The 25,823-nt window shown below is 37.8% G+C and overlaps 2 protein-coding genes across 5 annotated transcripts in view; one reads left to right on the top strand and one right to left on the bottom strand.

Annotated features, from left to right (window-relative positions):
• The first annotated feature begins 1,555 nt into the window (after positions 1-1,555).
• smyd2b (SET and MYND domain containing 2b) lies at positions 1,556-15,147 on the top strand. The gene is made up of 12 exons (XM_058393326.1): positions 1,556-1,847; positions 4,757-4,820; positions 5,711-5,821; positions 6,353-6,413; positions 8,938-9,062; positions 9,247-9,314; positions 9,425-9,527; positions 10,115-10,225; positions 12,526-12,649; positions 12,826-13,000; positions 13,118-13,226; positions 13,349-15,147. The coding sequence occupies exons 1-12, from the start codon at positions 1,675-1,677 to the stop codon at positions 13,433-13,435; spliced, it is 1,311 nt and encodes a 436-aa protein (XP_058249309.1). The 5' UTR covers positions 1,556-1,674; the 3' UTR covers positions 13,436-15,147.
• Positions 15,148-19,077: 3,930 nt separating this feature from the next.
• The window catches only part of LOC131354541 (tyrosine-protein phosphatase non-receptor type 14-like), a 48,117-nt gene continuing 41,371 nt past the window's right edge, over positions 19,078-25,823 (bottom strand). For all 4 annotated transcript variants that reach the window (XM_058392298.1, XM_058392300.1, XM_058392299.1 and 1 more), the window contains 6 exons: positions 23,698-23,841; positions 23,027-23,245; positions 21,399-21,527; positions 21,027-21,261; positions 20,771-20,934; positions 19,078-19,830 (listed from right to left, as the gene is read on the bottom strand). In XM_058392298.1, coding sequence (XP_058248281.1) covers positions 19,702-19,830; positions 20,771-20,934; positions 21,027-21,261; positions 21,399-21,527; positions 23,027-23,245; positions 23,698-23,841 — 1,020 coding nt within the window. In that variant the 3' untranslated portion in view covers positions 19,078-19,701. The remainder of the gene's footprint in view (positions 19,831-20,770; positions 20,935-21,026; positions 21,262-21,398; positions 21,528-23,026; positions 23,246-23,697; positions 23,842-25,823) is intronic.

Here is a 25,823-nt window from a genome sequence, read left to right as displayed (position 1 = left end):
GAGACAGTGAAGAAAAGTGACGAATGCCTGGACTATTTTTAGCTTCAGCGTCTTACGTCATTATCTTTTTATAGATAAATGTGTGGAGGGCTCTTTATAAAAAGCATCCAGGGCTGAGAGTGTTACTGTTTTGGTCGTGTGTGTGTGTACTATTCTGGCCTAACTATAGAATACGTATAATAGCTGTATAATAGTATCTCTTGAATGAGAATAAAACATGATCATTTGATAATAATCAGAATTACGGTGCTGCATTTCTGAAGAAAGGGCAGATATAAAGCGATGAACAATGATATTAATAACATGAGTATGTTCATCATTCGTCTTCATCATAACATCCATTGAGATGCTTGTTTATACAAACAAAGAAGTAGTTAATATAAAGATTTTTTAGGCCACTGTGAGTCTCTGGAGGTGTCCTAGAGTGAGAATATTCCCTCAGCTGGTGTTTACTCCTCATCACCAGTGCTAGATCCAAAATATCCCAGATTTGTTTAGCGTGAAGGCCGTAGCATCCGTTTTACGTCATTTTTCCTTCTCATTAATCCCGTGCTGTCCTATGCAAGGGGGGGCGGAGTCATCCAGGAAGACACTACACCCATCAGGAACTAAATGTTTCGCTAATCAGATGACGTTTGTATTGATTTGATAGTAATATTTATCTGTAACTGGACACGGCCTCTGATACCCAACTAGCATTTCAGCACTTCTGCAGCTCTACAGCTCTGTCTTTTGGCTCAGTTTGTAACTCGTGGTTCAGAAGAGCAGCTAGACTAGATAGATAGATAGATAGATAGATAGATAGATAGATAGATAGATAGATAGATAGATAGATAGATAGATAGATAGATAGATAGATAGATAGATAGATAGATAGATAGATAGATAGATACCACCATGTTTGATTCACTTTTTATACTCAAGTCAGTTCAGTGTCCTACTGGAAATGGACAGAGACATCCTAATACTGGTTATTGAAATCTATCTATCTATCTATCTATCTATCTATCTATCTATCTATCTATCTATCTATCTATCTAACTATCTATCTATTTCATCATGGTGCTACACAACACTCGGTCCAAGATATGTTGAGTGTGATGTCCATAGCATATGATTTACATTTTTTTCATAGCTGAGTTCTCACTTGCTTATCTATCTATCTATCTATCTATCTATCTATCTATCTATATCTATATATATATATATATATATATATATATATATAAAATACGTAATAATTTTACTCAAGTTTAAAGAAGCAGACAGAGTAAAGGGTGTATGTGTGTGAACATGGTGCATTGAGGAAAACATCAGACTTGCAATAAGTAAGACTTGAGATACATGTGACAACAAACCCCAGTCTGCTCTATTATAAAAACGCTGTTAATTACAAGTCTATTAAAATAAAAACACGAATAAATATGACAGATTGCACATTTGAGTCTGGTGAAGAAGAAAAAAAACGGATATAATCCGGTTGGCGTGTGTGTTGGTGGGCGGACCCTGGACTTGTCCGCTGAGACAGGTTTCTTCCTGTGATGTAGTGTGTGTGTGTGTGTGTGTGTGTGTGTGAGAGAGAGAGAGAGAGAGAGAGACGCGCGCGCGCTTCCATAGAAGAGAACCGGAGGATTAAAAATCCGTTGCGTATTTTCACCCAGGATCAGCAGCGATATGACGGCAGACGGTATTGACGGCCTCGGGCGCTTTGAGAGCCCCGGTAAAGGCAGGGGACTGCTCGTGAACAGAGCGTACCGGGTGGGCGAGCTGCTCTTCGTCTGCCCCGCTTTCTCACACGTGCTGTCGGTGAGCGAGCGCGGCTACACGTGTGAGCACTGCTTCACGAGGTGAGTGTTAAAGATTTCCATCGTGATGGATTAAAGTTCGAGATGTCACCGTGCACGCCGGGGCTCGAGCGCCTTGCTGCGCGTTATGCACGCGCCTTTGCGCATGTGACACAACAGGCTGCGCGCGTGCATCATTACATTCTAGAATTTAGGATTAAACAGCATTATTATTATTATTTTTTTTTTTCTTTTGGGTTCAGGATCATTTAACGTTAAAAAAAAAATATCCGAGTCATAAAGTTGTCATTGCAACCCAGTCAACCCACTGCACTCCAGAGACTTAACTAATCTACATGCACGAGGTTCTGCTGCTATTAAGATAGTTTGCGCTGTCGATATCACCATGCAGCACACTGTTATTGTAGAATTTTATTTAACAACATTTGCACTGTGTGTCTATATAACATACATTACATTACAACTTTACTTTGCAGGGGTCTGGTTACACATGACCACAGTTGGGCATGGCTTAAGCTGTATAAAGATATTTCTGGCTTGTGTTTCTGTGGCTCCTCCTGTGCCGAAGTTCTTCACTGCAGAGGCTGACGTTTGGATATATATTACCTATTGTGAAGCAATATGTGGTTCTGTCTTGTCACACAGTTTGCTCTCGGGAAAGCTGCTCCAGAGTTCCTGTGTTAGAGTGAAAAGACTGTGCTGGTTTTATATTATTATTATTCAGTTCTTTGTATACAAGCAATAGCAGCCCTAATTGGGCACGCTGGGAATCTCAATTCTGATTGGCCAGAAGGTATGATCTTGACAGATTCTGGGTAACATGACAAGTTGTGTTTTGTTAGCTTCAGAGGCTGATGAGGGAAGAGTTTTCCTGTTTGGTGGATTGTAACTAGAAATGGATAAAAACCAAACAAAACAATGCGTCGCCCTTTAATAAGGAAACAATGTTAATGCTGGAAAACTGCTCTAGTAGAAAACAAATGAGTCCTGATGACATATACGTTAGTTTCTTTCTCATCTGAATGCAAAGAAAAAAGTTCACTGCTTCTAATAAGACTATTATGTGGTCATGCATATTAATAATATTTGCACAGTGGTGCATTGTGGGATTTCATAAGCTGTCAGACATAATTACCAAACATCCCAAAATAGCTGGCTTTTCTAGTAAATAGGGTGTGAGGAAGAAAATTGAGGTCACATGGACAAAACAAAGTTTTCCTTTCAAGGTAATGTAAGCGTCATTTATCTGCTGAATAAATGTTTCGTTTTAGCCTCACTGGAGTGTTTTGTGTTGTCAAGGTGGCGATGACGTTCGAACCTTAAGGCATTCGGATATTTTGCTAAACTTCTCTTAGGACAAAAGCAGGTAGGGAGTCAGTGCAAGAGCATGAGAGAGGGAAGAATTAGGACAAGGCCTTTTCAGGGATGCTCACCTTCCGAAGGGGAGAGGAGAAGAAAGTGTCATGCATCCTGATTACTGCATTGCAGAGGCAGCCTAATTTCTCCCCTGGTCTGCTCCTCAATGCACCGGAGCGGAATAATAACAATACGGCAACGCTTTATACTTCAACCTGAAGGGAGGATGGAGACTGCTCATGTTGACTAGTAGCACCTTCAATGACTTCCTGTTCGTCTTAAAGCATGTTCTGTGAATGTGTTTATTCTCACTGTCTATGACAAAACTTAGGTTTTCGGTGCACAAGTTGTGTGGCCTTCACATCATACGCTTTTAGTTTTATTTCTCCTTTAATTCGAGTCCTGTGTGCTTCCTAATTAAGTGTTTTGTTGATTAGCAGTGAAATTTCATACGGTATCGATACATGTGTACATGTCATAGTTACGTTTTCATGTTATCACTTACCTTAGAACAGTTATAAAGAGTTAGATAAAAGCTTTTCTTTCTTGTTAAGTTAAACAAAATGCATCTTGTCACGTTACGGACAATATTATAGACTTTCCCTAAGGGGAAAAACTTGAAGTTTGGAGTAGCTTGGGTACAAAACACCGACACGAAATACTTCAACAAAATACACAGAGCCTCAGTGAAAACTTTTGTTTGTCAAAACAATTCAAATCCACGGAGCGTCCAAATGATAGCATTTCAGGCCATGTCCACATGTAGCTGGGTATTTTTAAAAACGGACATTTTTAGGATCAGGCCTAGCCAATTAGAAGCCTAGACAAAACGTCATTACCGGTAGTTTAACAACAATGGCGCGTTTTAATACATGCATGTTAAGAGAGAACTAATCAACATCTTCAGAGCATCCATAATCAGGACTTGTGCAGAAAAACAGTAATGACATTTTCAGACTCTTTGACTTCCGTCACTGAAAGGTCACGTCTGAAGAAAAAAAAAAGTAGTCAATGCTAGAAAATCAAACACTCTCACACACCCACAGAGCGACAGATCTCTTTAACGAATGGGAAATGTGAAAGTTGAACAACATTCGAATAGAGGAACTGTATAAATATGTATAGACGATGAGTTAACTGATCTAGGAGCAGCTCTTAGAAATCCTAATGGACGTTGCATTACAGAGGAGACGATCCGCTCGGGAAAAAGAAAAGATATCCACAGTAGATATCCTCAGTGTGTGTGTGTGAGGTGTGTGTTAGACTATAGAACAGGTCGTACTTTCATTTGCCGGTATGGTGTCAGCTCTTTCTAAATATGCCACTGGGTATTTTCATCCTGCAGTGCAATAAAGTGTTATTCTGGCCTCCATGCAGACACACAGTACCATGTGGTGTAATACTGCACCCGTCTAAGTGTGTGTGTGTGTGTGTGTTTTGGCAGCTGCCTCATGGCTGAATTTTGTGTGCGTCCACCATATGCTCTTGGCCGGATGACGGTTGGAGTTGTCTCAGTGTGTGTGTGTGTGTGTGTGTGTGAGACTCATCTGTTGAAAAATACATTTTATTTTTTATTTTCATTTTTATTTTTAAAGGAAAGAGGGTCTTTCAAAATGTGGAAAGTGCAAGAAAGCTTTCTACTGCAACGTGGAATGTCAGGTAAGAATTGTTGACACAAATTAACGAATTTTTCAAAAGTATACAAAACTAATATTCGGAAGGAAGTAGGTTCCGGGTTGCCAGATCTTGCCTCAGTTATCATGCGGGTTATGAAAGAATTTATTTGTAAAACATCCGAAGGAGCAAGAAATGTGTTTGTGTAAATTGTGTTATTTGAGGAAAATGTTTGTAATACATACGTTTGTGTAAATTGACATATAAGGAGACTCAACCATGGGAATCTTGAGCGATCGATCGATTTTTATTTCACCGAATAATACGTTTAAAATGAGTCAGAAAGCCGTAGATTAAAAGAAACAAGACTTCTTTTTTTGAGTGCAACAAAATTAATGGAACCCGATAAAATGAGGAAGCCATTATGTTGTGAGCTTTTACTGTAAAATAAAAAAAAAAAGTCAAAATAATAAATAAATAAATAAATAAATAAATAAATTGTCAGAAAATTATTTGTTTTGGTGTATATATAAATAAAAAAAGTTTCAATAAATAAATTGAAATTTACTGAAAATAAAATTTAGTAAAATATTACTATTAAAATATGAAATAGAAACGATATCTAATATCCTGCAAGTGCTTTAAATACGATAATGCTTTAATGTGCTGCTCCAATTATAACCAGATCCATATTACATAAATGAATCTGGTTTTAATTTCACAAGGATTAATAATCCTTACAATATCCTGTGTTGTGTCACATTATGCAGTAAATCCTGAAGTAGTCCGTAATCAATTGTCGTGTCCTGTTACTAAGCAACCGTCTGATGCGGCCAACATGGAGGTGTGTGTTCATTTAGGACTGATAAGGTGTTAATGATAATGTTTGCAGATCTTATTATCAAGATGTCTAACTAAGATAAAAAAAATTTCAGAGAGGCGACTGGGCGATGCACAAGCTGGAATGCTCGGCGATGTGTTCGTTCGGGGAAAGCTGGTGTCCGTCAGAAACCGTCCGCCTGGTGGCTCGGGTGATCAGCCGCATGGTGAGTGCTGGGAGCTTTACGTAGGACTGCAAACAGCCTGATGAGGCAGGAAGCCTCACATACGCAGCAGGAATTCAAAGTTATTCCAGGCTCGGCGTGGCCACCAGGCTGCGAGCCAAAGCTAATGCTAATTGACACCGCGCAACTTAAAGGTTATGGGGATATAGCAGAAGGGATTGGCATTAATAGCAAGTGAGAGAAGAGACAGAGAGATTATCCTTGTTGTCAACAAGATAGCAGGCACATCATTAGGAGATATAAATGTTTAGATAACACTTTGCGCGAGGGTTTAGCGATTGCAGGAATGATGACGATCGGAATTTCTCTGCTGGACTTTTTCTGTGTTTCAAGGAGACAACACGGTCAGTTGTACGTGTTTATCACACATACAGTACATGCTAAGTTATATGGAAAGTGCCGGATTTTTCTGTAACTCACTGTTATTGAAGGTTGTCACTTATTTATCATTTATGGAACGAGTCTCCAGTTTCAGTGTAGCATTTTTCTTTCTTGCTCTCTCTCCTTACGCAGAAAGTTCAGAAAGAGCCGAGCGCGTCGGAGAAACTGCTCTTATTAAAGGATCTGGAGGCCAGTAAGTATCACTCCTCACTTTGTCCCTGCTGTCTTTCTTTTCTCCAGCTGTCTCTGCACTTCCTCCTGTCACTGTCTCTCTCCTGCAGCTCTGGGTCTCGTCTGTCCTCCTTCTTCTTGTCACCTTTTCTCTCTTCACATTCCACAGTCTGCCCATTCAGTACTCAGCACATTCCTTCCATTTCTGTTCAGCGTTCCATGCAGCATTTCATTCAATTCTGTTTAACGTCCCATTCAGCGTTCAATTCTATTTCAATGTCGTGCCAATCCATTCCATTCTATTAAGCACTCAATTACATTTTACGCAAAAATTCTTTCCGGGCCGGTCCATTCAACGCTCAGTGTAATTCCTGCAGATTCCAGTTTATTCAGTACGATGTTCAGTTTAGCAAAGCAACAAGGCAATCCGTCCCATTCCAATCCATTCAGCATTCAGTTTTATTCAACAGTTCATGCCATCCAACATTCCATTCAGTATTCCATTTACAATTCCATTCACCATTCCATTTAATATTATTATTAATACTTATTTAATATTTAACCATTCAGAATAGTATGGATATTCAATTCAGTATTATATTCAGCATTCCATTCAGTATCCCACTGAACATTCAACTCAGTATTCAACTCCATTCAATATTCCATTCAGCATGCCAGTCAGTACTCCATTCCATTCAGTATTCTATTGAACATTCTGTTCAGTTCTATTCTACAATTCATTCCATTTAGCATTTCATCATTTAGCCTTTCAACATTTCATTCAGTATAGCATTCAGCATTCCATTCAGTGTAGCATCCAACATTCCATTCAGTATTCCATTCAGTATAGCATTCAGCATTCAATTCAGTGTTCCATTCAGTATAGCATTCAGCATTCCATTCAGTATTCCATTCAGTATAGCATTCAGCATTCAATTCAGTATTCCATTCAGTATAGCATTCAGCATTCAATTCAGTGTTCCATTCAGTATAGCATTCAGCATTCCATTCAGTATTCCATTCAGTATAGCATTCAGCATTCAATTCAGTATTCCATTCAGTATAGCATTCAGCATTCAATTCAGTGTTCCATTCAGTATAGCATTCAGCATTCCATTCAGTATAGCATCCAACATTCCATTCAGTATTCCATTCAGTATAGCATTCAGCATTCAATTCAGCATTCCATTCAGTATAGCATTCAGCATTCCATTCAGTATCGCATTCAGCATTCAATTCAGTGTTCCATTCAGTATAGCATTCAGCATTCAATTCAGTGTTCCATTCAGTATAGCATTCAGCATTCCATTCAGTATTCCATTCAGTATAGCATTCAGCATTCCATTCAGTGTTCCATTCAGTATAGCATCTAACATTCCATTCAGTATAACACTCAGTATAGCACCAAACATTCAATTCAGTGTTCCATTCAGTATAGCATTCAGCATTCAATTCAGTATTCCATTCAGTATAGCATCCAGCATTCCATTCAGTGTTCCATTCAGTATAGCATCTAACATTCCATTCAGTATAACACTCAGTATAGCATCTAACATTCCTTTCAGTATAACACTCAATATAGCACCAAACATTCCATTCAGTATAACACTCAATATAGCACCAAACATTCCATTCAGTATAACACTCAGTATAGCACCAAACATTCCATTCAGTATTCCGTTCGGTATAGCATTCAGCATTCCATTCAGTATTCCATTCAGTATAGCATCTAACATTCCATTCAGTATAACACTCAGTATAGCATCTAACATTCCTTTCAGTATAACACTCAGTATAGCACCAAACATTCCATTCAGTATAACACTCAGTATAGCACCAAACATTCCATTCAGTATAACACTCAGTATAGCACCAAACATTCCATTCAGTATTCCGTTCGGTATAGCATTCAGCATTCCATTCAGTGTTCCGTTCGGTATAGCATTCAGCATTCCATTCAGTATTCCATTCAGTATAGCACCCAACATTCCATTCAGCATTCCATTCAGTATTCAACTCCATTCAGTATTCCATTTAACATTACAATCAGTACTCTATTCCATTCGGTATTTAATTCTATTCAGCAATTCGTTCCATTTAGCATTTCATCCAACATTCCATTCAGCATTCCATTCAGTAATATACAGAACATTTTATTCAGTATTTAATTCTATTCAACAATTCGTTCCAATTAGCATTTCATCCAACATTCCAGTATTCCATTCTGTATTCGTGTACACAAACCATTTTATTTCCAATTCCTTATAATAAACAGTCACTTTCTCCTCCCCCAGATCTTACTACCTACAACAAGAAAACACACACAGAGTGATCACTGTTTATTATTGTTTATTCTCACTACATGCAAATACATGAATCAGATTAAGGAATGCAGGCAGCAGCAGAAGTGTAGCTGTGCTAGGAGTGGAGGCTGGAGCTGCATCTCTATATTTCTGCAACGTCTGTAGTTTCTGCAAACAGTAATCATAAGCACAATTTCATCCCCTGTTTCTCTCTCTCTCTCTCTCTCTCTCTCTCTCTCTCAGACCTGGATAAGTTGGATAATGAGAAGAGGGAGATGAATGAGGCAGACATAGCCGAACTGCATCACTTCTACTCCAAACATCTGGACTTCCCTGATCACCAATCTCTGCTTACTCTGTTTGCTCAGGTACACATCTGGCCTGTTTCACTCATTCTCTTCCTCTTTCTCTATTTAAAGCCATCACATCTGGCCTTAGCTTCAGAAATAGAACTAGATGTTTTGGATGTTTAGAAAGGTGGAGTTGACAAAGTACAAAATGTTCTTATGACTGTCTCCTGTTTCTCTTTCACACACACACACACACACACAGGTGCACTGTAACGGTTTCACGGTGGAAGACGAGGAGCTCTCTCACGTCGGATCAGCTTTGTTTCCAGAGTAAGTGAATGAACATTTTTCTTTTAAACTCATCCTTATGCAGAACAAACACATTGCATCTTCTTCCATCATTCTGCTCTTTCATCACTCGCTCCATTTCTCTTGGTCAGCGTTGCGCTGATGAATCACAGCTGCTGCCCCAACGTCATCGTAACCTACAGAGGAACCTTGGCAGAGGTGCGAGCTGTGAAGGATATCAGCCCTGGCGAGGAGGTGAGCCTGCAGCCAGGTCAAAGGGGGGTTGGAGTTGAGGGGTTCTGGGAAATCTGAAGGGCTGAAATATTGCTTAAGCATAAACTCAAGCTCCAGGACAAGTTCTCTGGGACAAAGCTGTGTGTTAATACATTTAGACTTCAGGGTTCCTCAAGGGTTTTCTGAATATAGAATATAGAGTTTATGGTTTATGGAAGACCTTATGAGTCACATCCTCTTTAATAGGAAATGAAGTTTATGAAGTTTAAAGCTTAGATATTATGTGCACATTGATTAATCCCCCTCTGCGTTTCCTTGTACTTTTGCCTCTGGCTTAATCATTTGGGATAAATTAAAATTTAAAATTTTCTCCTGATTTATTTATTTATTTATTTCTGAATTTTTATATTCCTGTACAGCTTCTTTGTGATATTGTGAAATAAAATTGGGCTGAATTCCTAAAGTGGCAGAATGATCCTCTTCTTAAAATCTGAAACAAAAAGTGATTTTATTTCGATTTTTTTTTGTTGTTGTTGTTGTTGTTGATTTTTAATGCAATGAGCAATATTGTTATCTGTGTGTGTGTGTGTGTGTGTGTGTGTGTGCAGATATTCACCAGCTACATCGACTTGCTTTACCCAACAGAAGACAGACTGGAGAGACTCAGGGACTCGTACTATTTCACCTGCGACTGCAAAGAATGCATAACCAAATCCAAGGTGCGAGCTTGTTTTTAATACATTGTGGGGACCTTGACACATAAGCATGTTGACCAACCTTGACCAAATCTTTGGGGCTTCCAAAATGGTTTTTGCTCAGATGACTCCAGCAGCTCAGGAGAAGAGGATGCTGATATGTGTGGTATAAAACTTTTTTGATGAACTCCACCATGCATATGTACCTGACATCACGTTTTATTTATTTAGCATGTTTACAGGATGAACCCACCAGTAGGATGGATCCTTACTCACATAGTTTTCTGGTGAATGCCATCATAGGCATCATCTGGCATGGCATAACTAATTATAACATTCATCACACAACTGCTACACACAAACACACAAAATAAGGTCAAACAAAGATTCCAATTTCACCAGAAGAATCTGTTTTCTGAATTAAAGTCGCAACAATGTTTAAATAAAATTTTTATTTGAGAAAGGGTGCAAGTCTCTGTTTGTCCACAAGGAGGCATAATAGAGGAATAAACTCCATAAGCTGAGCTACAATGATGTAACTCTCCATTAGCCTCTGATGCTGTAATAAAAATATCTAATTTAAGGGTTTGACAGGGAAGAAGGATGAAGCCTTATACTTTTTTTGTTTTGGTGTCGCTTTAAAAGATAAAGGTGCTACAAGCCTCATAGCTTTGCATGGGATTTGGTGGCTTTGTGGTAAAAGCATTACCTCTCTGTTGTTCTTTTGGCTCTGACTCATCATATGGTGATCAGGTGGATGTGGGAAATGGTGCTAGCCAAGAAACTGTGGGTTGTAGTCTAGGGAATACTGTAAAAACCTGATTCTTACTTCTTTTGTGTCCTCCAGCACCATTTTCCACATCTCCCTTCTCACCACTGCCCTGCCCTGTCCACCCTCCTCATCCTGTTACTCAGAGAAACTACATGGAGTTGATAGCAACTGAGCCTCAAGCAGCTCATATTCTCTTAAACAGTTCATTGGCTTGCTTTGAGCCGTTTATTGAGACAAAAGTCTGCTAAGCTGTAGCCTTCCTCTGTCCCCGGTAGTGTTGTGCTTAGACTCCCAGCCTTTGGTCTGTAAGGTCCATGGTTCAAGGCTAGGTGGAGTAACTGCCCAAACGTCTGTTGCAACCCTTTGAGCTGTCCTTTTGCCTTAGGACAAAAGTCCAATAAGCAACAGGGTGCTTTTTGGTAGGGGTTCCGGCCTTGGGCTCAGATGTGTGAGGTCCCTGTTTCAAGTGTATGGGTCCTTGCTTTTTAAATGTAAAGGCTGTGTTGAGCCATTTATTAAGACAAAAAAAAAGCAACAGCCTTATGTGTCTTTCTGTAACCCCTGAGCTGTGAGGTTCATGGGTCAAATCTCTCCATGACTACTTCTTTTTAGCTCTTTACCATGTGTTGAGCTGTTGATTTAGACCAAAGTGCAATAAGCAAACACCAAGCCTGCTTTTTTTGCTTAGATGTGGAAAAGCACACTAATTTTTAACATTTTTTTGCTAGTCAGCTTCCCCCACCACCCTAATGCCACCCGTAAGTGGCTTCACCCACACTCCTACCCTTTCCGATCCACCTTCCAGGACAGGGTTTCACATCAACCTCAGTTATCTTGCTTTCCAGTACCGTCACATCACTCAACCAGAACCATGTTCAGATTCATCAGCCCTTTGGCAACTTGCACGTCACTCCCTTAGAACTATCTACACAACCATCCATGGATCCTGATCAGGGCTTGAACAGACAACCTCTTAATCCAGAGGCAGTGCTTTTTCAGATGAGCTACAGGATCTCATGCAAGTCATTTTCACACTTCTGTAACGTGCCTAAAACTAAATCAAATCAGCATAGACTTGAACCAGAGAAATCCTGCATCAAGGACCAGGGCACTAAACATTACACTACAGGAGGACAAGAGCTACTGGTGTTTATTGGACTTTTGTCTTAATAAATGGCTCAACCAGTGCACGTGACAAGTTTAAAACAGAAGCGAACCAGGGAACACACATACCAGAAGTCACAGCACTAACCACTAGACTATCACCGGACGGAGGCAGTTGTTGTCAGCACATCTGTAAAGAGTTTTAAGCTAAACATGAAGCTTTGAACCAGGGATCTCACAGAGTGAGGTCCATGGCACTAACCACTAGACCACAAAAGGGGCTATTGCTTATGAGAGTTTTGTTTTAATAAAATGCTTAAAGGTAGCCAGTGAAGAATCAACAGGGAGAGGTTGAAGTTCACCAATCATCAATTCCATGTACATTCTCAGTCCTTAAACAACATCTTTTTAATGACAGTCTGTCTGTCTTTCTGTATGTTTGTTATAGGACAATGTAAAACTGAAGCTGAGAAAGGTGGACGGTGATGAACCTCGCTCAGAGGAGGTCAGGGAAATGCTTCGGTACGCACGAAACGCCATCGAAGACTTCAGACGGGCCAAACAGGAAAAAAATATCCTTTTTTTGCATCCCATACTATATCTCTACACTGTGTCTAAATTCTGCGCATCACTTCTCAGTTCATCTATTTTTAAGATATCTATGAGGGCACTTACTTTTGGACAGAAGGACAGTATGTACTGATATAGATGCTGATGTGTGTGTTGTATCTCCTTGACTCCTGAGCACCCCCTGCAGAGCTACTGGAGTTGTGTGAGCTCAGCATGGACAAAATGGGCTCCATGTTCGAGGACACCAACGTCTACATGCTGCACATGATGTACCAAGCCATGGGAGTGTGCATGTACATGGAGGATTACGATGGCGCCGTGAACTACGGAGAGAAAGTCATAAAGCCGTTCAGGTTGGTGACAACACACACCCACACAAGTACACCCGGTGGTCATCAGGTGGTCACCAGTTTCTCCTCGGCCTCTTGGTGGCCTAAATTATCCATCAGGTAACAGTATGCTCTCTGCAGGCAGTTGTATCCAGCCTACTCCCTGAACGTTGCCTCAATGTATCTGAAACTGGGGAGACTCTACATAGCTCTGGACCGGACGTCTGCAGGATCCACTGCCCTCAAAAAGGTATAAATGTTTTTTCTTTCTACACAGATTGCTGCTTTAAATATATCTTAAAAAGTACCATACTGCAGCTTTAATTTTTAGACTTTTTTTTAATGTGTTGTCTTTGTGTGTGTGTGTTTCAGGCTTTAGCCATTATGGAGGTTGTTCATGGAAAGGACCACATTTATGTAAAGGAACTGCAGAAAGAGATCAGCACGCACCAAAAATAAACACACCCACTAAAACATCAAGTACGACAATGTATTCAAAGCAGTGTGAATTAAAAAGTTTTTACGTTTTCGTTTCTTTAGAGCGGGGAATTTCATCTCTAGACCCGGAGACTCAAACCTCAGTTTTAAAAGTTCGACCAATCCTGAAAAGGGGTGAAAAAGAGTACTGAAAAAGCATACTCGATTAAAAGAGTAGCTGTTTTCAGATTGTGATCGGCATTCTCGCTAGCTGACCTAGTTAGCATAAATTCAAAATGTAGCTCTGTACCTTTCTTCAAATTAGAGGCTGATTCCTGATCAGACGTTGGAAAACAAACACTGAAGGACGTGACACGAGACCGCTACTGCCCTTTTTGGTCTTTGAATTTTACAAGTGAGGCCAAGGACATTCTCGTGCTACTTGAGACGTCCTCCATTTTTCTAGACGACCTCCATGATTATTAGCAGCTTGCACCAGTTCTACACTATGCAACTTGAGCCAGGATAAGTGGAAAACAATGAACAAAAAAACAAGGAGAGGGATGTAACAAGTAGCAAGGACAATTGAGCCAAGTTACAGCATATAATCAATACAAATTTAGCTCCATCTTTTGAATAAACCTGGTTTAATTTTATCCTGTCACACACGTCTGGCTAAATGAATCTGGTCCTTCTGGTGAGTTTACTTAGCTAGCTACAGCTTTGCTAGCTTGCTAAGACAAGTCTTAGCATGTAATGTAAATCAAACACCCAATTGTTACACGGATTCATATGTTATTGATTTAGTCTTTGACTTAGAAGGTATTTATAGCGACTTATACTGTCATTGGAAGATGAAAAAATAAAAACAACGCTAGCAGAGGACAAGAGTAGCAGTCGGTACTTAGCCACACAAGCAGAAATAGTCCTTTAAATGTATACACACACTTCCTGTTTTAATAACTAGAACTTTCAGGTCTTACTTTTAATTTCTGGCTTGATTTCTACTTTCAATTGAATTGATTCACATTATCAGAATAGAATTGCTCGTGCTTGAAATAATAATCGCTGTACCAGTTTTTTTTTTGGTATGAAATGAAGCTCAGCTGCAGTCTAACACAGATACTTTCAGAAAATGACTGATTTCTCATTGTATAAAGCAACAGTAATATTTTTTGTCACAGATTTTGGAAATAAAAAGACAACCAAAGCTAACAAACAAAAGAGTTATAGTTAAAACAGCCATGTTTTTCCATAAACAATAAAACTGAAATTAAAAATTAAATGCTAGCTTTTTTTTAAAAAAAATCTACATATAACCCAAGAACATTGGTTCAAAGCTATTCTGTATATCTGGACTCTTGTTTTTGTTTTTTTTGTCAATTTGTTCAGAAAAATGCTATGAAACTCTGGAATACGAATAAATGTGACTACGGTGAATATCCCGCTGTATCGTGATTAATGTCATGTCACTGCTAAATATCTTAAATATCTAAAATAAGTCTTACATACAAGGGCAGCACGGTGGTTTAGTGGTTGGCACTGATGTTAGCACCTCACAGCAAGAAGGTCCTAGGGACCTTACTCTGTTTTTTTTCCCACAGTCCAAAAACATGTACATTAGGTTGATTGGTAATTCTAAATTGCCTGTAGGAGTGTGTGTGGTTGTCTGTCTATATGTGTGGCCCTGTGATGGACTGGTGACCTGTTCAGGGTGTACCCCTGCCTTTTGCCTATAGGTGCTGGGATAGGCTCCAGCAGATCCCCCTGACCCTAATTAGGAATAAAGCAGGTCTTACATTAATTTCTACTGTAGGTTTTCATACAATTAATCATATTTCCACATAACCACTGGAGTAGAATTTGAGTCTGTTTGAACTGTTGTCATTTAAAATAATAATAAATAAAAATAATAATAAAATAAATTAACCTTCTAATGTGGATGAAAACGTTTGAGCTTGCTAAGAAAATAAAAGCAGAATAAGACTGGGCCTGTTTTAAATATGAGAAACTTTATTAAATTAATATTTAACTCAAGGTTAGACATTTTTTGTGTGATCTGAGATAGTTTTCTGTGCATCACGGCAGTAAGGAGGGATTATTTTAGCAACCGTATCCTCCTTGTCTCTCAGAAACCACCAAGGGAATTATTATTATTATTATTATTCTTTTAATTCACCTACACTTATGAAACTTTGTTTTTATTTACAATATTATTTAACATTAATTTTATTTCAATTAAATCTTACTAAATCCTGCTCTATTAAAGCAGTCTTTATTAGTCATATACATTCAGACTTTGGACAGGACTGAGAAAATAATGCTTTATTGTATAATAAAGGCAAGAATGACAGTTCTGGAAAGTTTTCATTTTGGAAAGACAGAGCGTAAACAAAATATATGTACATGATTAAGTCGAAATTTGGAAATGTTTGTCATTTTGGTAATAATAACAAGTAGGAATGGAGAAGGGAAAATAAAAAAAAAAGATACCTGCAGAGAGAGACTGGAATGCAATGTAGAAAAAATACTGTCATTGTATTTAAAACAAAAAAGTAATAAAAAAAAAAACACTGGTGAAAACACACGGATTACGAATACAACAGCTAACCGAAGCTTATCATTTCCATGTGTAAACTTATATACAAGTAAATATATATACTTAAAAAACATGCATAGTTTTCTGTTTTACGGTAGTTAAGAGTACCAAGTCGTATCGGGAGTTTTAAAACATTCATAATGGAGTAAGCTAACAGAGATTTACAGCTTAGTTGCATTGCTTTCTTTTAGCATATTCAAAAACTTTTAGTCGAAATGTATCTGAAATACAGCGACTCAGAAGCAACGAATGACCCAATAATCGGTCCGAAAATATTCTCAGTTTGGAGCTGAAACGTAGAGAAGAGAAGAATATAGTAGAACAGAACTGAGTAGAATAAAGTAGACTAGAGTAGAGACGAATAGAGTAGAATAGAATCGAGTAAAATAGAGTCGAGTAGAACAAAGTACAACAGAGCAGAGTAAAGAAGAGAATAGAGTAAAAGAAAATTGAGTAAGTTGGAGTAGAACTGACGAGTAAAGCACAGTAGAGTGAAGAAGAGCAAAGCAGAGAAGAATAGAGTAAAATAGAATTGAGGGGAAAAAAGTACAACAGAGTAGAGAAGAATACAGCAGAATGGAGTAGAGCAGAATGGAGTTAAATAGAAGAGAGAATAATAGAGTAGAGCAGAATGAAGAATAATAGAGTTGAAGAGAACAGACTAGAGCAGAAAAGAGTTGAATAGAGTGGAGTAGAGAATAGAGTAGAATAGAACTGAGAATAATAGAATTGAGTAAAGCAGAGTACAGAGCACAGTAGAATAGAGAATAATAGAGTAGAGCAGAATGATAGAGTTAAGTAGAGTAGAATAAAGAATAATGGAGTTGAGTAGAGTAGAATAAATAATAACAGAGTTGAGTAGAGTCGAATAAAGAATAATAGAATTGAGTGGAATAAAGAACAATAGAGTTGAGTAGAATAGAGTAGAATAAAGAATAATAGAGTTGAGCAGAAAATAATAGAATAAGAATAATAGAGTAGAATAGAATAAAGAATAACAGAGTTGATCAGAATAGAGTAGAAGAAAGAATAATAGAGTTGCATAGAATAGAGCAGAATGAAGAATAATAGACTTGAGTAGAATGAAGAATAATAGAGTCGAGTAGAATAGAGTAGAATAAAGAATAACAGAGTTGCGCAGAGTAAAATAGAATAAAGAATAATAGAGTTGAGTAGAATAGAGCAGAATGAAGAATAATAGACTTGAGTAGAATGAAGAATAATAGAGTCGAGTAGAACAGAGTAGAATAAAGAATAACAGAGTTGAGTAGAGTAGAATAAAGAATAATAGAGTTGAGCAGAAAAGAATAGAATAAGAATAATAGAGTAGAATAGAATAAAGAAGAACAGAGTTGATCAGAATAGAGTAGAAGAAAGAATAATAGAGTTGCGCAGAGTAAAATAGAATAAAGAATAATAGAGTTGAGTAGAATAGAGCAGAATGAAGAATAATAGACTTGAGTAGAATGAAGAATAATAGAGTCGAGTAGAATAGAGTAGAATAAAGAATAACAGAGTTGAGTAGAGTAGAATAAAGTAGAATAGAATAAAGAATAATAGAGTTGAGTTGAGCAGAGTAGAGTAGAGTAGAGTAGAGTAGAGTAGAGTAGATCAGTAAGGCACTAATATACTGGCTTAGGGCACTTCAACTAGTGCATTGCAAAGGGAACATATTGGAAATGTGGCTCATTTTCCCTACACAGGATATTTACAGCAGTGAAAAGAAATCAAACAAACACCAAACAAAAAGGAGGAAAGAAACACAGTGAAGTGCTGCCATGTGACTGTTTCAATACTGAGTCCTGAACACCTTCTCAGTGCTGGATGATGTTCTGGCTGCATTCTAACAACGCTGTGGAAACTTCTAATATATATATATATATATATATTGTCAAGTTGTTCACGAATGCAGCCTTAAATTATTATATGTACATTGTGAAATTGTTTAACGTACGTTACTGTGTCATGTTATTTGGGGGAGGGTGTACTTATGTATTTATTTATTTGTTTATTTATTTATTTATGCTGCCATAGTTTGTTCCCATCCATCCTGGTAGGCGTGTTTTCCAGGATGACTCCGCCCACATCTGTCATCCTTTTTAGTGAAAATAAAAAAATGCCTGTTGTTTTAATTCCGCTAAAATCGACATCACAAATAAAGACAACATCTGTAAAATAAACAAAATAAACATCAAATTATCGAAATTAGCTTAGGTTCACCTGCAAAAAAAAAATGAAGAATTGTGTTGTGATATACTGAACAAAAAAAATAACACGGTCGCTCTACTTTCGTTTTTTGCCGCTGTATAAAAAATGTTTTCTTTTCTGAGACATAAAACTGAACCCACAGAGTGACAAGGAAAATAATAAATAAAATAAAAAAAAATATTTAAAAAATTAAATATAAAAAAACACTTGAAACTTGATATGTACAGGGATTTTTTTTCTTCTTCTCCGATCATCCATATTAACGTCCTTTCAAAATTTTACCATATTCTCCAGACTATAGGTTGCGGTGAGCAGACGACAGCTACGGTGTCAGTTTATAACAGAAGCCTGAAATTCTTCATGTGAGTTAAATGATGTTAACAGCAGCTGTGATCCTCTTCTAAAGACACAGCTTTAAAATTATTCCATGCAAATGTTTGTGCACCCCCCTCTGAATTTCTATTTAAAAAAATACATTTTTTTCTGCAAATATAATATATATATATATATATATATATATATATATATATATATATATATATAAATAATACTTTTTAAAAAAGTATATATATATATATATATATATATATATATATACATATATTATATGTACTTTTTTAAATTATATATATATTTATTATATATACATTTTTATATTATTAATATATATATATATATATATATATATATATATATATATATATATATATATATATATATATAAATATTAAGATTAAAAGATCTTTCTTTTTGTTTTCTTATTTTTATCTGTTTCATTTTTATTTACCTGTTCATTAACATTTGCAATATATATATATATATATATATATATATATATATATATATATATATATATATATATATATATATATATAATTTTAATAATCCTTTTTTTTGGTTTTCTTTTCATATTAAAATTCAACAACATACAGAATTTGACCAAGGGTGCACAAACTTTTCTTTTGTATCTGTGTAAATGGGAAAGTAAAAGTGAAGTTCCTAACTTCACATATCTAAACAGACGGAGTTTCCGGAGGTGTGTTAGGTATAACTTATAGCCTGGAAAATACAGTATGAAAATTTAAAAATTTTTACATTTAAAGGAATTCACCTCAATAAACGAAATCACAAAATCATTCCTGACTTTCTTCCTTACATATCAAGCAGGATGTCGGTCATGATAAAGAGGAGGTGGAGCTACAAGATAAGATTTTAGCTGTTTATGTTAAAGGGACCCTAATGGAAAGGGGCGGTCCTCCAGAATAAAAATAAATGAACCAAAAAAAAAAAATGAAGAATTATAATACAGGCTTTTCTCCACTCGTTTACTGAAGAATGTTCTGTTAGGAATTACGTTGGTCCTTTTTTTTCCAGAGAAGACTAGAGATGCTTCGACCCGAGCGTGTCATGCACTTTAAGTTAAAGGCAGCAAGTTAGAATGGTGTGCACACACATATACACACACTGATATGTACAGATACACACACACACATAGTCTGACTCAGATCAGTCTGGTGTTCTTCAAAAACTGGATCAAAACCTGATACACAAACTTGTACTGAGTGACCGTTTGAACCATCAGCATCCTCTGCTGTCTCAAGTGATTTAGCATCACCGGGACCTCCACCCTCTGAGAGAGAGAGAGAGAGAGAGAGAGAGAGAGAGAGAGAATTAGTGATTCCTGAAACAGGCAGAAAACAAGACCTCAGACTTCATTCTCCATTCATTTTCTCAGCTTGGAGCAAAATAAAGATATTACTATATTACCGGCAGAAAACAGACTATACAGCCAGCAATATCTATATCTAATAGTATATCTATATCTGTCAAAATACTGATACCGAGTAACACACACACACTCTCCTTCATATAAAGCCCTCTTTTTGCCCTCATTTTATAGTTTACTCCTTTGCTACTTTTATATACACCGATCAGGCATAACATTATGAGCAGTGAGAGGTGAAGTGAATAAGACTGATGATCTCCTCATCATGGCACCTGTTAGTGGGTGGGATATATTAGGCAGCAAGTCAACATTTAGTCCTCAAAGTTGATGTTAGAAGCAGGAAAAATGGGCAAAAGTAAAGATTAGAGCGAGTCTGATGAAGGGCCAAATTGTGATGGCTAGACCACTGGATCAGCACATCTCCAAAACTGCAGCTCTTGTGGGGTGTTCCCAGTCTGCAGTGGTCAGTATCTATCAAAAGTGGTCCAAGGAAGGAACAGTGGTGAACCGGAGACAGGGTCATGGACAGCTCATTGATGCACGTGGGGAGAGAAGGCTGGCCCGTGTGATAGAAGATAGAAAGTCGTCATGATGAAGGAGGTTACACTTATGTTTTTTTGATTAAATTCCACTGAGATAAAAAAGAACAGCTGGTGAGGGAGTGAACGTTTATAGCTGCTATGATGTAAGTGATACCAGGAACTAGCCAGTTTCACAGACATTAAACATAATATCTAAACATGTTTAAAAAATCTTTATCACATTGCTGTGATAAATGAGAGCACATTAGAAAATTGGGTGATTATTGATTATTTTCCTATAACAGCATGTCTTTAGCTGTTACCTCGTTGTGCTCCAGGCAGCTGATCATGAGCTCAGTGAGAATAACGACTCCGGTGCGTCCGACTCCGGCGCTGCAGTGAATCACAACCGGAGGTTTCGGGTTCTTCGAGGCGTCCAGCATGCTGTTAGTGTGACGACGCACAGACTGGATCTCCTCCAGGTAGGCTGGAGCGAGGAAAGTGTGAAAACTGGTCAGAAGCTTGAACTGGAAAACAACATGAAGGACAAACTGAGGAAATTGATTAAAGTTTGCTCACCCAGGAAGCCCTGTACGTATTCGGGGCAGCCGTGCTCGGGCCAGTCGGTGTACTGTAGGTGCCACACGGTCCGCTCCTGACCAGACAGCAGGTGCTTGACCTTTAACCCTGTCGTGGCGTAGCAACCTGAGTCTGTACGGAATTTGGTGGTGACCTTGAACTTGCCGTGGGTGGCCGAGTTGTGTTTGGAGCCGAGTTTCGGCCAGTACCTGTGACTCTTAGAGCGACCTCCCTCCTGCGAAGGCATGAAAAGCTCTCAGTTTACATTATACACAAAATTTATAGCTAAAGAATTGTATTTACATATTTGCAAATAAAAGGCATGGCATCTGTAAATACAAATTTACACTCCACTCCAATAAATGCGTGTACCTCCTCTGCCGTAACCATGGCAATCACATTGACCCCTTGCTCCCAGACCATCTGCCAGAAATCGTGACTAGTGTTGGGAAGAGGTCCCTGCGTCGCGATGTAATGCCACTCCTCCCCTCTGATCAGCATCTGCACGTGCACACATGAGCAAAGAGAAACACACAGGAGGAGGAGGATGTGTTAATCATTATCGTCCTCTAGAGGGCAGCAAAAACTGATAAAAACACACTGCGTATCTGATTCGATTTTTTCTGAGCTGAGATGAATTTGTAAGACTGATAAGATTAACCTACAACATCTTCATCTAAGATTAAACCACAATCATCATCCACAACATCCACATCATCATGCATCATGCACAAATGACCCTGAAATAATTACATGTTTAGTTTCTTTTCCTAAATGAAAAATAAACAACCCAACCAGCCTTCCCCAAAACCAAATAAATAAATAAATAAATAAATAAACAAAGCTACTAATTTTTAAAATAAATAAATAAATATTTTTAAAAGCACATTTAGTAGGCAAAATGTACTCTTGAACATAATAAATAAATGAATAACAAAACGGATGAATAAGTCAACAATATTTGAGAAAATACATTTTTAAATAAAATGATAAATAAAAAAGGAAACTAATCTATTTATGAAGGAACAAAAAATAAGTAAATATACAACTTTTTAAAGTGCAAAAAAGACTGAATGTACTGCTAAATAAATATAAATCAATGAATCGATAAATAAACTGATATATAAATTGACAAATAACTTATTTTAAAATAAATAAATAAACGTCTTTTTTTAAAAAGCATATTTTTGAAGGCAAAAATGTACTCTTGAATAAATATAAATAAACAAACAAATTAAATTATATAATAAGAAAACAATAATTGACCAAACTGATAAATAAAACAGTTCAACCAATCTATAAATAAACAAACAAATAAATACATATTTTTACAAGCACATAAATAAATATAAATAAAAGAAAAAATAACAAAAACAACAAATGTATGAAAAAAAAAAATGCAATGAGTTTTTGCATCTATAAGAATCACAGATGGTCAGTAGCACTATTTCTAAACAATTTGTTCTAGAAATTTATCATATAAACTACTGACATCATTAATAACTAAATAAAATAATAGCACTGACTGATTAGCTGAACATCGCGACGGCTAAGATAAGTTCATCTTCAATTGTTTATCTGGATACAAAGAAAACTTTAACTCTGTGGAGAAGCAGGAGGGTGAGTATGATGTCATCGGCTATTTACTATGTATATGTTCGATTTAAAAAAGAAAATGCGAACGTCCTGAATATTCTGTCTGGAAATAAACCCACAGTAACAAGCAAAACTTTCTTAGAACAGAAAGTTCAGAATGACGTTTGGCACGCAGCAGCAGGTCTGAAGCTAAAGAGGGAACAGGGCTTCCAGGGGACGTTTGGAACGGCAGCGTGTAATTCCAGCGGTTTGAGAGGCTTTAGACATTCCATGGAGATTTGCCCGTTTTTATTTTTAAAACTCCTCGAGTTTGTTTATTTGTGTTTCCCGAGCTTGCTTCTCAGCTGTGTGGTTTGAGAAGTGGTCAGTCTGCGACAGCTCCTGCGCGATGACGTGGGACTCACCTTGATGTGGGAGGCGTTGATGTAGCCCGTGTTGTTCTCTTTGTTTGGTACCAGCTCGACGCGGTTGTCCTCGTACGGAACCACGTCACGGAACCGGTTCCTCTCGGTGTTATCGGGCAGCGTGGCCGTGGCGAGGTTACACTCAGGTCTTTTTTTAGGGATCTGCTCGTATTCTGCGAAGAGCCGCTCCTCCTCCAACCTCAGCTCCAGATGCTTACACTGACACACACACAGAAAATAATCTGAAAACTTTCTTGGGGTGGAAAATGTATGAAATGTTACAAAATGATGACACTGGAGACTTTGTTTGTAACATACTTCCTCTGAATTCATGACTTATGCTATGTTCACATGCAGCGACTCACGATGAAAACTCGTCTTCAGAGCTTTGGTTGACATAAGTGACAGTAACCCTTGGCAACTAGATGTGGGCGTGTCCAGCAACATAACAAAGTTGAGAAAAGTTTAATTCTTCTTGAGATTGAAGACAATAAAGCATACGTGATCCACCTCTGCTAGCTCTCCTGTCAATGTTACTATGGCAACCAGTATTAGGAACCCCTTTAACATTCTAGAAGCTGCTAAAAGCTCATCTGGTCGAGATTTCACCTCAAGTCAACTTGAGGAACCATTTTGCAATAAATGAGCTGTAGCAATAATATCTCTCTCACCATCTCGTCCGTGTTGGCCTTGGAGGAGACGTCCTCGCGTGGGCTTTCTGGGACGGGCATTCGGCTCACGTAGAGTCCGTTCGGGGCGGCCATCATCAGAGGCCTTTTCACCGAGTCTACAGACATCTTCTGCCTCTCCAGAGTCTTTGTGAAAGAGGAGAAAACAGCTGTTATTTCTCACAGAGCCACATAAAACAAACTGGGTATGTGTTAATAATGTGTTTTATACATATTATGATATACAGTAGAAGACATGAGGTGGTTAAATGTGTTGTCTCTGTCCCTCTGCATGACATTTATATGCAGTCACCTCAAGCTAACCCCGATCTCCATTTCCCAGCAAACACCACGGCGGCCAGGTATGGCTCCCAATTACCGAGCACATGATTGAATACACCTGTGTTTATTCAGTCTCACTGCTTCCTGGACACTGTATAAAGTGAACCTTTCTAACACTAAGGCTTTGTGAAGTATACACTCCATGTTTCTCACACCAGTTGTTACTTAGCCTTTGTTTATTGTGCTAGTTTTCCTGGTTTGGTCCTGTTTCTGGTCTTCTCCTGGCAATATGTTTATACTTTCAGTTATATTTTCTTCTTTTACGTCATCTATTGGTTCTTAATTTGGGAAACTGTTTGTAAGGTGCAGTGATAATGACTTTACTCCAGTATTGTTACAATGTAAATGATGGCAGGAAGTGACACAATTATCACAATATAAAAGTTATGTTAGTTATGCAATATATATACAGTTGTGTTCAAAATAATAGCACTCCAACATCACTAACCAGATCAATCACAGTTTTTGGTAGAAATTATATTTCAACATGGCAAATAATTTACTAGTAGGTGTAGTAGAGCAGGGGTGTCCAAACTACGGCCCGCGGGCTTCCATGGCTTCCATGGTGTGCAACAAAAGTCGCGAAAGTGAGGTGAGGCTGTGAAAATGCACTGTATCATACACCAGGAAGCGCTCTGTGCCGAAGCCATCCAGATGGATGATGTGATGACCACTGTGGTGAAAACTATAAACTTGATTCGTTCAAGAGCGCTCAACCACAGAGAATTCAGGGCATTTCTGTTTGATATTGATGCAGAATATGGTGACGTAATATATCACTCTAACATGCGGTGGCTAAGTCGCGGCTCTGCTTTACAGCGGTTCTATTCGCTGCGGTCAAAAATTGACCAGTTTTTGAAAGAAAAAAATCTGACACTTGATCAACTCAATGACCCTGACTGGCTGGCAGACCTTGCTTTTTTAGTTGATTTGACCAGTCACCTGAACGCACTGAATAAAAGCCTGCAAGGCAAGGACCAGCTAATATCGGAAATGTATGCGCACTTGAAATCCTTTTCTGTGAAGCTAAGACTTTTTGAGAGACAAATCAGTGACCGCAATGCTGTGCATTTTCCTGGTTTGTCCGAAATCATCTCAAGTTTTTCAGACTCCAACATCCCTAGGAAAATGGATAAATATTCGACAGTGCTCACTTCCCTAATCACAGAATTTAATCAGCGTTTTCAAGACTTTTCCACTATTGATAACGACATCAAACTGTTCTCAACCCCTTTCTCTGTTAATGTAGTAGAAGTACAAGAGAATGTGCAGCTGGAACACATAGAACTAGTGCGATGTTTCTCTTCACAGCCACCACCAGATTCTTCCCCTGTCCGAGTTTTACAAGAGTTTGGAAACCTCCAGATATATATATATATATATATATATATATATATATATATATATATATATATATATATATATATATATATATATATGTCGTTCCCAAACACTTCCACGTTCTTATAATACAGCTGACAGTTGACTGTGGAATATTTAGGAGCGAGGAAATTTCACGACTGGATTTGTTGCACAGGTGGCATCCTATCACAGTTCCACGCTGGAATTCACTGAGCTCCTGAGAGCGACCCATTCTTTCACAAATGTTTGTAAAAACAGTCTGCATGCCTAGGTGCTTGATTTTATACACCTGTGGCCATGGAAGTGATTGGAACACCTGATTCTGATTATTTGGATGGGTGAGCGAATACTTTTGGCAATATAGTGTATATATATATATATATATATATATATATATATATATATATATATATATATATATATAT

Source organism: Hemibagrus wyckioides, linkage group LG06 (genome assembly GCF_019097595.1).
Source record: "Hemibagrus wyckioides isolate EC202008001 linkage group LG06, SWU_Hwy_1.0, whole genome shotgun sequence".
Classification (NCBI taxonomy): domain Eukaryota; kingdom Metazoa; phylum Chordata; class Actinopteri; order Siluriformes; family Bagridae; genus Hemibagrus; species Hemibagrus wyckioides.
This window is presented reverse-complemented; position numbering and strand designations above follow the sequence as displayed.